The 15576-nt window shown below is 48.1% G+C and overlaps 5 protein-coding genes across 5 annotated transcripts; 2 read left to right on the top strand and 3 right to left on the bottom strand.

Moving 5' to 3' along the window:
* Window positions 1-1141: 1141 nt before the first annotated feature.
* ASPWEDRAFT_49744 (DUF3602 domain-containing protein) lies at window positions 1142-1692 on the top strand (the record flags this gene model as incomplete). The annotated part of the gene is made up of 3 exons (XM_040837326.1): window positions 1142-1198; window positions 1263-1449; window positions 1529-1692. 3 exons carry the CDS (start codon window positions 1142-1144, stop codon window positions 1690-1692), a joined length of 408 nt encoding a protein of 135 aa, XP_040693569.1.
* A 221-nt stretch (window positions 1693-1913) lies between these two features.
* ASPWEDRAFT_400419 (uncharacterized protein) lies at window positions 1914-2441 on the top strand. Its single transcript, XM_040835231.1, has one exon. The coding sequence runs from the start codon at window positions 2051-2053 to the stop codon at window positions 2372-2374; it is 324 nt and encodes a 107-aa protein (XP_040693568.1). The 5' UTR covers window positions 1914-2050; the 3' UTR covers window positions 2375-2441.
* Window positions 2442-2507: 66 nt separating this feature from the next.
* ASPWEDRAFT_169717 (uncharacterized protein) lies at window positions 2508-3866 on the bottom strand (the record flags this gene model as incomplete). Its single annotated transcript, XM_040830504.1, has 2 exons — window positions 2508-3650; window positions 3708-3866. The coding sequence occupies 2 exons, from the start codon at window positions 3864-3866 to the stop codon at window positions 2508-2510; spliced, it is 1302 nt and encodes a 433-aa protein (XP_040693567.1).
* A 1071-nt stretch (window positions 3867-4937) lies between these two features.
* Window positions 4938-7465, bottom strand: ASPWEDRAFT_49742 (uncharacterized protein; the record flags this gene model as incomplete). The annotated part of the gene is made up of 6 exons (XM_040837325.1): window positions 4938-5428; window position 5511; window positions 5560-5788; window positions 5819-6642; window positions 6730-7209; window positions 7280-7465. The coding sequence occupies 6 exons, from the start codon at window positions 7463-7465 to the stop codon at window positions 4938-4940; spliced, it is 2211 nt and encodes a 736-aa protein (XP_040693566.1).
* A 629-nt stretch (window positions 7466-8094) lies between these two features.
* Window positions 8095-10217, bottom strand: ASPWEDRAFT_49741 (uncharacterized protein; the record flags this gene model as incomplete). The annotated part of the gene is made up of 2 exons (XM_040837324.1): window positions 8095-10022; window positions 10079-10217. 2 exons carry the CDS (start codon window positions 10215-10217, stop codon window positions 8095-8097), a joined length of 2067 nt encoding a protein of 688 aa, XP_040693565.1.
* Window positions 10218-15576: the final 5359 nt, after the last annotated feature.

The raw sequence follows: 15576 nt of genomic DNA, 5'->3' as shown, positions 1-15576 counted from the left end.
GACACAGCCTCGTAATCATACGTCGACAATCCATTTCGACCGTCTTATTCAACTATAATACGATATCTCAAGCCGGGCAACCGTTGGTATTGATACATCTATTCCCGCCGTCTGGCCCACCGCATAGCTGCCTTGCTCCAGGTCGACAATCTTTCGAAAGAAATACACCAAATATTTTAACGAAATCGGCATACTATCGTCCGGCCTGATCATTGAAAGATGTGCAAGTCGCTATGGTCGGTGGATTGAGGGCGTATGTTAGGCGGCGCATGCTTAGGACAGACTCGCACCTGGTCTCTATATCTCAATCGGGAGTTTGATCAGGGTCATATCATGATATTAGACAGTATCAAATAAGATAATTAGTATTAGGTATTAATCAAGATACCCCAATGGCTGCTGGCCTTTGACACGACATCTTCTGTATGGATTCTGGTGGCGAGTAAAATCGAATCCGCAAGACGAATCCCCTGGACTAGTATTCATAGATTCAGCTAATCAAATAAATGACCCCTCTCATAGGTATGAAATCGAGATATCGACATAATTCTTGATCATAAGCGAAATTGCAAATCCAGCTCAAGCCTCTGATCGCGGGGAATTAATTATATTTAGCCTGGGAGGATCCACGCGCAGGCCAGAGATTTCAGCGGTGGGGAAGGGGTAAAAAGGGACCTCGGCGTCAGTAATTCCCACTTACGGGATAAGAGAGAGTGTGTTAGTGATAGATAATCAGGATAGCAGAGAGGAACTCCTCTGGAAAAGACGTTAATTAAGCTGGATAAAGAGCTGTAGACAGATGTACGATGAGGTGATTGTGTAGAGACAGCCAGACGCTGCAAACGGCCTTGACGCAATCCGCCAAGCACGAGAAAAAAAAGAGCCTGTCAGAGGGGCCGATCGTAGCCACGAGCTTCCTTCAAGTCAAGTTCAACAGTGACTCTGACAGGCTTTTTTTTTTCCCTCCGTTTTCTTTCATCGCCTTCTGGGTTTCTTAATTCTTTCTTCTAGAAGTTCTTCGTCAGACCTCTCTCTCGCACAGCACTCAGACTCAGACTTCAGACTCTTGTGCTTCCCCGTCTTCCTCCGCCATCCTACTTGCTCGTTCGCTGCCACTCAACACGCCCAGTATCCAGCAATCATGGGACGCATTGTTTCTCACGGCCGTGGAGGCGCAGGTAAGATATCTCATCTCACAGCCGTTGACTCTTGCTGGCACCCTCTAACATGATGATATCATTCCAGGAAACATCTATTCCAAGGAAGCCCCCTCCATGCCCAAGGACCTCGTCACCCCCACCATCAAGCAAGACATTTTCACCACCGGTCGCGGGGGATCAGGGAATATGATGCACAACGATCCGGAACGGCCAGAGATTGCTCGCGAGAGTCAGGATGTTGGGGCCCCGCCTTTGCGCGCTGAACAGGCTCCTCATCATATCGGTCGTGGTATGTGCCTTTCCTTTGCCTCGCCTTGTCCCGAGTATACACCCCTTCTGTTATACTAATTCGAATTCGTGTCGTGCAGGTGGCGCCGCAAACGCATACATCCCCACCGCCGAAGAAGAAGAGCGCGCTCGCCAGGAAGCAGAACTGCAGTTGCAGCGCGTTCGAACCCAGTCCAAGGATCGATTGAAGGAATACGATATCGAGCAGGCCGAGAGACACACCGAGTCTTCGTCGTCGAGTTAGATTTTCGAAAAATCGGTATACTTCTTCGATCGAAAAGCAGTTTGAGTGTTCAAGTCGTGTCGCTCTAGTTGTTGGTCGCATCGCATCGCATCGCATCAAAGTATTCTGCTTCGAACAGACGATCGACCGACCATGAATAAAGCCGATATTTCGAAACAAGACAAAAAAAGTGCTGCTGGCGGTGCTTGAACCTTGAACTATAATACTTGTTCTTTTTTTTCTTTTTCTTTCTTTCTGTCTTCGGGACTGGTGGTTTGAATGGTCAGTTGAATACCCTGCAGGCACTGCATAGAATTCCAACCCCGGGAGAAGGCGCTCGGATGGGTGGTGATACTTTGGCTTTTTGTATCTCGCTTTAATGTTTGCTTTTTTTATTCTTTTACACTTTACAGGGATATTTTGGTCTGGGGATCTTCACTTCTTATCAGTTGTACTACTCTTGACACAAAGACCCCCACCTTCGGTGTTTGGGATTCAATTTCTGGATGTTTTTGTACTCCGTTTGATCCTTGCAATGACACTAATGACCGCTCCAATGAAATCTCGTGGGCTTATCTGCTATTTTTCTTTTCTTTTTTCTCGAACGACACAGTTACGGGTGTTTCTTGAAAATACCGAATACGAATTACTGGGAGGTGGTTTTAGGATGAAGGCTTGCGGGGCTAATAACGATTCGACGTAGAACTCCAAACCGCTGATGCTTGATTCATGTTATACGCTTAGAAACAAAAGGCTGAATCACAACAAAGACAAAGACAAATATCATCATGAAGAAATTCCCACTGACTTTCAAAGCCAGAAACGACGCCTGTCCGTCACAACAACACCGATTGGCTGTTTTGAATAGCTGGAGTCGGGATATAGCAACCCGTTGCATCGATGACCCAGTCAATCGACTGTCTCCATTCAGCATTCAAGTGCAGGCCGATTTCGTGGAGTACTCTCTCCCCCAAGTCTCCCATCCACCAATGACCTCGCATCGAGTGGATGGTCACGGCGTAGTGGGCGAGAATAACCAGCGCAAATGGCTGTCGTTCTCTTAGGAGTTCGATGAATCGAGACGGGATGCGCAATATCCACAGGAATGCGACGGGCGTGGCCTCGCCTCCTTGTGCGAGTGTCTCTAGTGAAGAAGCGAGATGCTGCAGAGCGATGTCATAGACGTCTTTCTCGTGTTGTGGGTCACGACTGGCTAGAGTCATGTTTAATCGTTGCAGGCAGAGAATTGCCAGTCGGGATGTGTTTGGCATTGTGGGGGTGCTTTTGACTAATGGGCGAAGCTCGGTATCTTCCACCCATTGTGCTGCTTCTGTCAATAGATTCATTGACTCTCGTGTGGACTGGAAGACCTCGCAGAGGTCGTCTATCGCAGATCCACCCGGAACAGGTCCCCTCAAGGAGGGAAGGGCAAAGAAAGAGGCTGTGACGATATTGGAAACTGCAAATACAGCTTCACAGTTGGTCCGGTTTACGCATCCGGCTGTATGTTTGAGGCTGGCAAGGGACTGAATCTGATGACTCTGTGCAATTTTGGAATAATGGTCTCTTTCATCCCCTTCATTGTTAAAGGCGATGTGAAGTGCAGATAGTGCAAGGAGGCCATGCAACAAGAACGGATGTTTCATAGCCTCCCGAGGCACGACAGTCTGCCATATCCGTTCGACAGCGCTGTTGCGTGAGATGGAGCAATATGTCGACGTGCACCATTGTATCACTAGCTCTAGGTCTTCGAGGCTTAATTTCCCGGCCGGGGGTGTGAAGTTGAACCGGTTCATGAGTTGAGTGATAGTGTTTGGGCCGGCAATGGGAGTTAATGTGTTAGATGATGGAGTAGATGGCGAAGATGATGATGAAGGGAGTCTTTTGCTGGGATGAAGTCGCGCTGATGGCGATTTATATCGACTGGCTACACTGCGACTGCGACTGAGGCAGTGAGAGCATCGGACTGTTTCTCCATCCTAATCGTCTGTCAGATTACGAGGTCATAACAAATCAGGGCATCAGAATATACTTACTTTGGCCCGAAAATTCCTGCACTGCATGCACCCATACCGGGACAGCCTCTTGTCGCCCCCCCTCCAAGACATACCAAGAAGCCAGCTTTTTCTACATCTGGAAGAAGCAGCTTCATCTCTCGCGCAAAAGCCCGCAACGACAACGTTCATTTCACTCATTTTGCTGGTTTTGGCCCCGCGGTGAAATCTGACTGTTGTTAGTCGTAGGATTTAATTCCTGCTGTGGCATTTAATAGATTTGACTTCGTGGGCTGAATTTGTACGATCCAACAATCGAGTCCAAATAAATGGGTTCGATCATACAGTGGGTCGTGTCGGCCCCGGCTTCAACGACATGACAGAATAGGTAAATGCATTTACGAACTATCATTCAGAAATTCACTGGCTTGGTCTGTCAGCGCGCATCATGCCATATGAGAAATCATGCACAAGATCGGTACATGCCGTATGAGGATAGACGTGGCAAACATGGTCCATACTGGGAAAGATGACACCGATCATTGCTCTGTAGGATGTTAGTGGATCAAATAATGGAAAATCAGCCCAATAACCTCTCGCGATTAACGGCGATGGAGAAGGGACCCGAACGAGGATTTTCAACTGTCAAACCTCCTTTTCCCTCGACATACCATATTTGGGGAATGAAGAGACCCAGACGGACGCTTGGAAAGTGCCAGAATGGGCTCCACCGGATCCACCGGATCAGGATCTGCCCTCTGTTAATCCCCAAAATTCCATCCTTCATGCGATTGTCGCGCTATGCTCGTCCCGGCATGCAGACAGTGAGATCTTCTTTTTCCGTTTTGGGTAACAATGGTTCTTGGTCTGGATGGCGGCGGTGATTGGACAGCAGCCTTGCGTGCTAGAATTTCAGTGAGCTAATATGCCACTTGTTCGAAACAAGAAGAAAACAGAAAAGAAAAAGAAAAATTCATTGCAGTAGATAAATTCCTAAATAGGTTTCCCCGCGGGGAAAATCTTGGAATAATTTTGACATCCAAACTTCAACAAATATCGATCAGAAATTGCGATTCGCAGCCTCTGGAATTGCCGGTATGGATCTCCCCAGATCTTGGCTTCGGCTCGTGTCAATAATTGACAAAGAAGTTAGCTAGTTCCGCTAGTTGCGCTAGAACAAAGATACTATGATCTGGTCCTGTGATGGCTCGTAAGTGTTCGCGATCCTGAATGGCTGCAAACCCCAAAATATCTTCCAACAAACCACCAAGATCACCCAACAACCCTAAATAGATCCGCGTTCCACCCATAAGCCCTAGACAGCCTCCGTCCATATCGCTTGGCCATTCGATACGGCATCTTGCTACCAGGATGCGGTTCATGAAACTGAATACTCCGCTCCACATCCGAAGTAGACGGTGTGAACTGCCAGACAGAGCCGTACAATTTCTCAACTGCAAACCCGGTTATGCTCATGGCATGCAAAAACTCGGACCAGGGAACCTCCCCTGGTTTTGATATGCGGGAGGACTGATAGAAGATTGTGGAAAATACCTTATAGGCACGCTTATCAACAGTGAAAGTCGGCTGGAGATCGGGGGCCTTGGTTGTTTCATATGTCGTCTCTACTTGGAGCTCGGCCTGGTCAGGTATGCCCCGTGTTTTCACCTTTGTTTTGCCTGGTGATGTTTTCCCGTCGTTGACAGTTTGTTGCGTGCGGAGTTCCAGTTCAAAGTACATTTGAGATAATGGCTTGCATATATCTTTTGACAGTGTCCAGTTCCTGAGTTGCTGGGCTGCATTTTGGTTCAGGCTCGATCCAATCAGGTGTTCGACGAAGAATACCCTTGTCGGAAAGCAAATTGTGGAAAGCTGGATGTGTGGATTAGTCGACTTTGGGGGTGAGAACATCATCAATCTTCTCCCAGTATTTATCCAGGTTTTTTTCAGCAAGTTGCATCATCTCTGTATTCTCGCGTGTCTTGCGTTTCTCGACTGGATAATTGAATTTACCGTCAGAAGGGTCTCCGAGAGTGGCCAACGAAATTGTTTCCAGTGATGGACCAATATATTCGATGCCACCTAGTCGGATCCTGAGCCTTTCATCGATACCATCATACCGACTGTTCCCTCCCACGTTAAAACTGGAGTACTATGGTTCAAAGAGGGAGAGTTGGTGCTGGCACTCAGTCATGACGGACAAGTCAGAGGTCGTGCTGGCTACTGTGGCAGAAAGCAGCTCGCGAACCCCCCGTTCGCTCTCAATTAATCGATCCATTTCGTCCATAAGCGTAGGTAAAGTTACCATGTACAGCGATCTGGAATGAAACAGAACCTCGAACATCCACATCAAACGTTGCCATTGTTTGCTCTTCGTGCCCGTTTTCGCGATCACGCAAGTATGGCTGGGATCATCGTCATCCTGCAGCCTTACACATTGCGAACGCAGAGGGGGAGACGAAGTGACAATCTTCCTCAGTTTCGAAATAGGGGACTGAGTAAACAAATGTAGACTGTAGTGAAAATCCAAGAACTGCTCCAGAAGCTCCAATGGGAGGTCTTTGTCAGGCGCGATATCATCTTTGCTTTTATCCAACAATGCTTGCAAATGGGTGATTTGGTCAAGGAGACAATCCCAAAAAATCACATTCTCATATGAGTCTACCACCACACTTCGCAAAACTCGGTCCCAGAAAGTTTTCTTTGGATACGGCCGCACCGAGGAATGTCGTCGTCCCATGTTGTCGGGAAGCAGTTCCTTTCGATGCTCCTTAGTATCAAGGACTACGTCTGCAAAATAGCTGGGGTCTTCTCGAAGCGACAGGAGATGATCTTGAGATGCTGACCTCTTGGCTGCAATCAGCCTCTCGAGACGAGCAAGGTCTAGACGAGCTGGGGGTCGGTAGGGCGCCTCCGCAGTTACAGCCGCGAGAGAGCTGATACCAGATTCAGCCGTCGACAATGCTGGTGGTTCAGGCTGGGCCGGTCCGTCGCCGCGAACTAGCGACTCAACTAACATATCATGCAAAATTTCGTAACAGCAAGTTTCAAGAAACTTTTAGACACGTTCCTGGATCTCAAGGACTTTGGGACCCACCCCAGCATGCAGACCTTGTCGCTTGTCCATGATCCGCGTGATTGTATCTCCATCGTTCCAACTCGCCAATTCTCCATAGGTGTCTGGGTTATCCCGTCCAGTGGACATCATGTTATAGCCTATGACAAGTGCTACCTTTGCTTTTGCGGCGTTCTCACCAATTCGGATTGATTTTCTATCGAAGCCCACAAAGGTTGAAGGAGAATGGCGACCTCTTGCATTAAGGAAGATAAGAAATAGCTTTGGTTTCAACAAATCCTCCTGGCTGATATGCGGCCATTGGTATGCCTCTATGAATCTCGTAGGACCGACATCTTTCTCTCTAGTGAGAGCCTCCATATCCGGTCGATGCTGGGTCGACATGCCCGGCCACGCAGTGAGAAGGACTTTCTTGCGTTGCTCTCTTGTCTTCTTCAGCCATCTTTTCTGGATTGTCGCCTCGTGGCGCTAGGATGCGTTTTATGATGAACCAAGACTCGAAGATATTCTTCGAACGCTGCCTCGTCTCTTCGCGGACTTGGTCTAGCGTGGGGAAGGGAGGCGGGGGAGTCCCGTGTGTTCTGAGATACATTTCCCCATAGTAATTGGCAGTTTCTGGGTCTGTAAGGTCTGGCAGATCTGAGAGAGAGATCTCAGTTTCATCGGTACTCATCAGATGCCCAACCCTCTCGAGGTCGATCCCTTGGAAGGGGAAACCCACCATGATGGCGATGATGACCCGTTGATGAGGGCTGTTGAAGGTGGGAAGTGAAAGATAAAACGAGGATCGTGGGAGGGACTCGCTTCGACAAACAAACAGAGGGGGCAACCCAAATATGTAACCACCCAACCGGCTAGTTTGCCCTCTTCCACAAACAGAAACCCTTTTGAGGGCTTTGTTTTCGTCTTTGCTTTTTGAATTTGCTGCTTGTCTGTTTGCATGAGCAGCCGTATCAAATTTTATCCCTATTAGGTGGAAATACTACTACTGACAATGGAATATAGAAGGCACGAAAGTATCCTTGTTGTCTATCTGCAAGGATCTGCACCAGTACATTAGAAAGGTTTCCCTAGATTCTGGGAAGGTATATGCCGAGATAGTAATGAATATTCATTGGATGACTTGCTAGTTCTACGCTTCAGAAAATACAATCGATTATAGACTTTTTACATCCCCGCGGCTTTCTACTATCGGATTTTCCTTGCGTGGTAGGCTTTTGTATATTTGTTTACTTTTGGACCAGGTTATCCATTGTTGAATTCAATGTCATTACTCAGTATCATAATCATTAAATGCATAGTATATACAGAAAATGCATATATATACTTTGTGAGGCCTCCCAGGATGACAGCCTAGTCAGACCACTGGTTCGCACCCTTCAAAGCCCAAAGAGCGAAATGGCTTCCCAGAGTTGGTCGTGCCCGGAACACATAGTACTCGCCAGCTTTATACTCCCCGTTATCCGCAACCCAGTATCGATCCGAAAACGGTGCGGGGTTTAGGCCGTTGGAGATGTAGGCGTGTAGGTCTGCAACATACTGATCTCGTGCTTCGCCGGTAACTGTAGCACCCACGAAACTCTGCCAGTTTGTCTGGCCCCAGTTGAGATCCTGCTTCAGCGCGACACCTCCGGCTTGACGGACAGTTGGGTAGAAGGCCGAGGTGGCATTGTATACTTCCTGGGGAAAGATGTCCAGGTTGAATAACACGTCTGGGTAGTGGTTGAATGTCTCGAACCAGGTATCGTTGCCATACTGGAAGGTGAAGTAGGTTCCGTCGGCATCAGTGCCCAATCTATCCGTCCAGATCTTGTCGGCAAATTCCTTGCCCAGATTCGTGTAGTTGGTTTGCGAAGTGAGATCACCATAAGCACCAAGAGCAGAGGCGGCCTTCACAGCCAGGTTTGTCTGGTTGGCGACCTCACCAAGGGCATCATTCAGAGATAGCTGTGATGCTGGATAGAGGCCATTATTTTGAAGGTATTGAGCGTATTGCTGAAGCAGAGATCCGTAGTTGGAGGAGATATCACTTTGACCCAGTCCCTTTTCGTAGGCGTAGGTGAGAAGGATAATGTTACCACTTTCTTCGATTGGCATGGCTTCACCGTTAGGGTCGTGGCCTGTAGCATTGGGATAGTGTGTGCCCAAGTCGTGCACGGCGTATTCCTCAGAGTAAGCATCGCTGGTCACGTATTCGAGGACGGGCTTGATGAGAAGCTTGATGAACTCGGGGCTCAAAATATAGAAGATGGGGAAGGTAGCGTAGATGACATCCACCGTATTGATGTTGCCGTTACTGGAGATTTCTTTGATGAAAGCACTTGGATTCGAGGTGTCCAATGAGTCATGAGGAATAGTCACCTCAATCCCACCAAAGACTTGGCGCAGAGACAAGGCGAGGATGCCAGAATAGTTGGATCCGTATGCGTCCTCACCCCCCGTTTGAATCAGGTTATCCAGAGCCGTCGACTCGCTTGCTGCACCCGCATAGTCATCAAGGAAATGAGAAGCGACCTGGACGGTGCCCGGGTATTTTGCCCAATAATATCCAGCCTGTGCATTTCCCACGTAATCGATCACCCTCTCTCGCACATGGCCAATAGCAAAAGTGACGGAGGTCTTGTCGGTGACCTTACCCAAGTCGTGAGCAAATCCAGCCACTCCATCTGAAGTCCATTCGGCGTGGGAGTTGCTAAGAGCTCCATTGCTAACGAATTGCGAGCGAATGCTAGATAAAGGCCCAGAAGCTGAAGTGAGGTTGCTCTGGTTAGATGGACGCGTGGCATACGCAGTCTCACCCCAGAGAGCCTGGCCTGGGTCAGTCTGAGAGAACGTAGCTCCATTCACAGGGCCGAGATGGTAGATGGATGTTGTATCGTTGGTAGTGATATGCCACTTGGAGTTATCCGGCTGGCCAGTCCAGGAAGAGTCAATGTCAGAGTAAATTTGAACAGACGAGCCATCAGATGCCCCGCTGACAGAGATGGTGAGATAAGCAAAGGGCAGTGACTGTCGCAGCAGGTTCTTGGGCGACACGGGAGACAGGAAGTCCAGAGTGAATGTCCTGGATCCTGCCTCGAGCGTGAACGTGCTGTGCGTTGAGGTGAAGCTGGCACCTGTTACAGTGGCTGCTTTGGAGTTATCCAGCGAACTGGAGACACCAAATAGATTATACGCCTGTCCATCTACGCGTGCAATGACTGACCAAGTCAAGTCACCTCCAGACCAGAACTTGGGGGAGCTCGAGGGAAGATCCGATGCTGAATCCCCAGGGAGCCAGACTGTTTACTAGTGAGTACTTCACAGGACAAAACAGATTTTGAAAGAGAGTACTAACCTGATAAATATGGATTACGAACAGCTAGGGGATACGAAGGGGCAGCAAAAGGCGTGAAGGTAGCCGCGATGGAGGTATGCAGCAAAGTCGAGCCCAGGATCAGCCCAAAGGCAGATCGCAGGTTGCTGAAGAACCCCATTTCTGCAGCGCCCTATCGGAAAATTATTCAGAGATGAGAAAAGGGGAAAGAGAAAAATTACAATTGCTCTGTCCAACAATCGTCATCTGCAGACGGGAATCGTCGACATTCAAATACCTTTGTCATTCCGCTAGCATACCACGAATCCCAACAATGCCCGATGCACCAAGCCCTACTAAGCATCCTAGCACCAACTTATTTGCGTGAAGGAGGGTCAATACAGACAAAGGAAGAAAAGAACGACATGTCTAGTGCCCTTGCGCAAGACAAGGTCCAATGCGCGCCATGAGCGCAGTTGGCCGTCAATCAATCACATTCGCCGGTTGTGATAGTTTCCGCAGACAAGGGCATGATAATCATCAGTTGACAAGTGCTGTTTAGAAGTGGAGAAAGATTAATAAGAAGACTTGAGAATAAGCAACGGCAACGAAAGGAAAGGAAAGCCAACTCCGCTATGGTCAGGATTGCAACAGCCATGTCGGGCCTCATTGGGGGCGAAGCACGCCATCAAGGACGGCCATTATGCATAAAAGCACCACCAAATCAACTGCTATTGAAATATTGCAAAGCTATCTCGCAACTCGCAATAGCAATGGCGTCATTTACAAATGATGATGAAGCTGTCTACTAATGATAGGTCGTCGGAGTATACTCTGGGGTAACGGAATCGATAGCACATGGAGATACACCGCATCTCAACACAGTTCGATTCTGGCCGCAAGGATTCGAAGTATACAGGGATCCTGGGGCTGAACACAGTCATCTTAATTGATCGGATAATGGCTTAAGCCACCAGGATCTGCCACGGCAAGGTCAAAATGATAGAAAAAACAACAAATCATCTGCACGCAACCTGGCATTGGCGGATGACCTGCTCAGAGGACAACAACATAAAGTCAAGGTTCAATAGTCAACGAAGGCAGATTCATTGTCCAAGTGATAGGTCAGAAGATGAATGAAGCGAAGATCGACCCCTGCAGGAACTGTGGTCGGAAGATTGACCAAGTGGAGCAGGAGAATCTCCGATATTGTGTGACCTGGACAAAGATGAGTTGATTTTGTCGATAAAGTCGAAGATCAAAGAGTGCATCAATATGACTAGGAAAAGGAAAAGGAATACTCCGTCTGGAGAGCCTACGCAAGACAATATCGAACATGCTATAGCAAGGCTTCCTCTCCAAGATGCAACTCCATTCCGAGATATCAATCTAATCGACGACCATCAACACGAGGGTCGGGCAGAGATGCGTCCTATGACACACCTTCATCCTTTTTTATCCAACTTCTCTATTCGTGTCCTCCTCCTTCTGGTGTAACCTGAAGCTCACACGACGTGACTGGATGTACCGGCTGCTTGGCATGGCATCTGTGCGGGGTAATGTATAACATCAGCCTTCTTTCCCATGCTCCGATCAAGGACATGTGCAAAGGACGGGAGATATGGCCCTAATATTATGCCTGATGACATCAAACATGATGCTCGATGCTCGAAAGGAGTACTTGTGGTGTTGGAGGCCAACAGAGTGGCTTGTGACTTATAAGGGATCTGTGCAGAATCAAATAACAGCACCCGAGAGTCAGTCAAGAGCAAGAGTCTGCTTAATATGGACTATTTGCAAGACCTTGCAATCTGGGTAATTGCATGATTCAACAATCTGATCTCAACCCCGCAATGAATAATGCACGTCGATATTTCCTACGTCGGGGTTTGCCAATGCGCTGCCCAGCTGCCTTTTCAATCCAACCCAACTCGTTGATTAATCCCAACAGTTTAACTGTTTGCTTCGAGCGGTCTATGTAACTTCATTTCGTGAGCAATCATTTCCAAACCAGGTAAATTTATACTGGGGGCGCTGATCGTGGACAAACTCTGGGCCGTTTACCGCTATTTCGAGGATTTTCTCATGTGGGTGGATGAATGATCGTTTCCTCTGCGTTTACTTGCTCGAGGAAATGAGGGGCTCCAAGAGGGTTTAATAGATCATAAAAATCCCTGGCAGCCATATTTCCACCTTTTCTTTGCATTGCCAAAGTATCGGCGACTTTGTTATCGTCGCTGGGAATATGCGACTGATCTGGCGCGATTCAAAGCCCTGAAAAATATGTACTGACTCGTCAGCAGCCATAACTGAATTGAGAATTCCTCTATCGATCAAACTTGAGACAATGAAGTTGTTGCAATGAAGTTGAAATGCTGACCGATGATTCAACCAGAACCAGAAGAATAGCCAACCTTATCAAGACCTTGAACAAACTCACTTCCGGAACTCTAAGTGTTGACTCTGAACAATATCCAGAGCTCAGTTTGTTGCTATGGAGTCTGTTTTCGACCTAGCTTCTGTCAAAGTGCCTAAACACAAGCCAACCCTTCGAAATGGATCTGCAACCTCAAGAAGAACAGAAAAGTGGCAATACTAGATGAAACAGCAAGCGTCTTTCAGGGGGAGGGATACTTTGTTTCTTATCGGGAAGCAGTCTAGCATCTGGGAATAAGCTGACAGTAGAGCATTGCAGAAGTTGGGATGAAGCATCTGTGGAGGATCATCCTGTGAGTCCTTTGGTCAGCTGAAACTATTGGACAGTATACTGATGAAGACTCATATAGTGATGGTTTGAAGAGATGATAGTACCCAGTACTGTAAAATAAATTAAACCTCGAAATCGAAACAATCAGGGGAAGTCGATGAACGCCGATCTCGTTGGTTGCCTCGCCAGTCGTCACTACCTACCTGCGCGTACAGACGAAAAGCCATCACCTACCAAGTGGATAATCTACGGAGAAACGAGAACATTGTAATCCAAGGGGCCTAGAAGGGACAGGATACAGGGGCATATATTGCTCTCCCGGTTTGTTGATTTACCATATATCTTTACTCCAGACCAACAGTATCGACTTAATTCACTCCTTCATACAACCAGCTCGAGTGCTGTGTGGATTGACATTGCACTCAGGCTCCAGGCCACTGAGTTTCCAGGCTTCAATATCTCACATCATGTCAAGGTAATGATTTCTCCACTTCGATCGCCGGAATCCGTCCAGCCACAAATGAGGATATCCACAGGCAATGCGGAAGAAGACACTTGCTCGAAACGGGTTTTCAAACTAGACAGTTTCACTTTTCTATCTTTGAAAGATGTTTTATCATAATACTACAGTGAGGGCATTTTTGCAACTATTTTTCCATTTCCAGGATGAAAAACTCGCCTACTTAGCCTAGTTTCTCTGTGCGTAAAGGTTTTGCCAAATGTAATGCGCATTTCGACTAGCGCCCTGATGTTTAATAAGGAATAATCCCAAGAAGCACATGGAATTTCATACAAAAAATCTTATAAGATGATATATTTGAGATATGAATGATTCCATCACATAGCGGTGATCTTTCTGGCTAGTCACCGCGTGTATAAGCAAAGAATGCCATGGAAAGACAAGTTCGATCAGACAGCGCATGTTGGATCAAATGACTGCCGATGGATGCGCGAGAGCCTTTTTAGCATTCTAATGCAGAGAGCTGCATATTCGCCTTTTCTTTTTCTGGCCAGATTGGCTCAACGTATTAATCTGCGGGATGCCTTCGACAACACATACAGTTTTGACGTCAAACTGCACATGATGGATGATGCTTCTGCATCGAGAGACAGCAGCACAGACCAATGAGAGGCGATATCGGCAATATCTTACCTTAGGCACTCAGGCATATCCGGCGTGCCCGTTGCTGCATTGATAACAATCCCCGATCACACCGGACAGAAGAGCCGTCAGTTAGGCGTTGACCGACTACACATAGGAGGCTGGGTTGCAGCCAATTAAAGGAGGTTGGCCTAACTGTCATGGAGAGAATTGACAATTATCCTGACCACTAGGATAATTTACTTTCAGCCTAGTCCAGAATCCCACTTGGTCGGCACGGCGTCACACCCGAGTCGATCGCGTCTCTTCGGACACGGCATTAGTGCACGATGATCATCCGCTTAGGGCAGCCCAGGGTCATGTCTCCTTTCCAGCGTAAGCACAAAGCACAAAGTGCTGTGTCCTACTCCATGTAGCCTGTATTTGAACAGGATTTACCATCGCACCGGAGACGGAGGGAACCTCATTGATGGGTACATTTTGGCTGCAAACGGCCAACGACGCCCGAAACGGACAGTGTCGCAGCCCCGACCCAACGTTGAGGATCGCCCACGCCGGACAGCGAGCTACTGGATGCCGAGTGAATAAGATGAATCGACGGTGTTGACTGGTGGGAGAATTGATCAGTCGCTCCACTGGAGGGGATGGAGCTGGACTTGAAATGACTCGTTACATCGTCTATCGGAGCACGTCGCTGGATTCGGAGAACGACTGACAGTGAGGGAATTGACAACCTGCTGAGGAACTGACATTATTAGTTGTATGCTCCAGAAGAAGATCTTAGATGAATTATGAAAAGCATCATCAAACCAGACCTTGCTAACCGCCATCTTTCCCCCCATATTTGTATTGGCCACTCAGTGTGACATAGTACCCGACCGTCTGGGTCGCGAGGTTCCTGCGCCGGGTTGGAGATCGACTCCTGATCCTTGATTAAATATTAATATTTGGCGGTATTTGTTGAAACGATCAGCCAGTGAAGCGACTGGTTTGTGCGTGTCAGGCTGTTTGGAAAAGATATCCTGTTGGTGAAGCTCCCCGTCTCCCTCAGGCCCAGACCTTCGCCCTTCTTTTCTCTCCTCCCCCCCCGCCATATCCCATCCTGACGTCGTCGTCAGTCAACCTCGTCACCCACCTCACCCAACCTCTCCCCTCGATATTCCTACACCGCCACCAGATCTCTATCTGCAGGCCATCAGTTCAAGTGTTGCACCGTTCAGTTGGTGAACCTTTGGTCCTGGGACGATCCGTGGAAGGCCCAGTGAATCTCCCGCAGTTTGACAGCTCCTCGTCGCGGCTCGCCCAGAGGCGATCATCATTTCTTCCCTCGGGAGCTTCATACCTGCGTCGCGTGCATTGACGGTAAGTGTTGGGAACTCATCTTCATTTTCTTCTCTTCGTTGACCTCTTACCCTCTTCTTTAGACTTCATCCTCGTTCAATCGATCGATCGTCGCCGTCCGGGTCTCGACACTGTGATTTTTTTTCTTCCTCGCCCAAAGAAACTGCTCCCCGCAACCGTCCGACCGTCTCTTCCAAAGTTGACTCCCGACACAACTTGTTCCAGATCGAGCCAGTGCCATTGCAACTGAGATAAAACTTTTAGCCCTCTCGCAATTCCGCCAGACAAACCATCACCAATTCCGTGCAGGTCGCACTGAAAAGAAGGGTTACCGAGTTCTCTCTCCGACCGCCGGCGTCAGCCCCTCATTGTGGCCTGGAGTCGATGCTT

The sequence above is a fragment of the Aspergillus wentii genome (genome assembly GCF_001890725.1).
Source record: "Aspergillus wentii DTO 134E9 unplaced genomic scaffold ASPWEscaffold_2, whole genome shotgun sequence".
Lineage (NCBI taxonomy): Eukaryota > Fungi > Ascomycota > Eurotiomycetes > Eurotiales > Aspergillaceae > Aspergillus > Aspergillus wentii.
The sequence above is the reverse complement of the archived record's forward strand: the minus strand, read 5'-3'. Positions and strand labels throughout refer to the sequence as shown.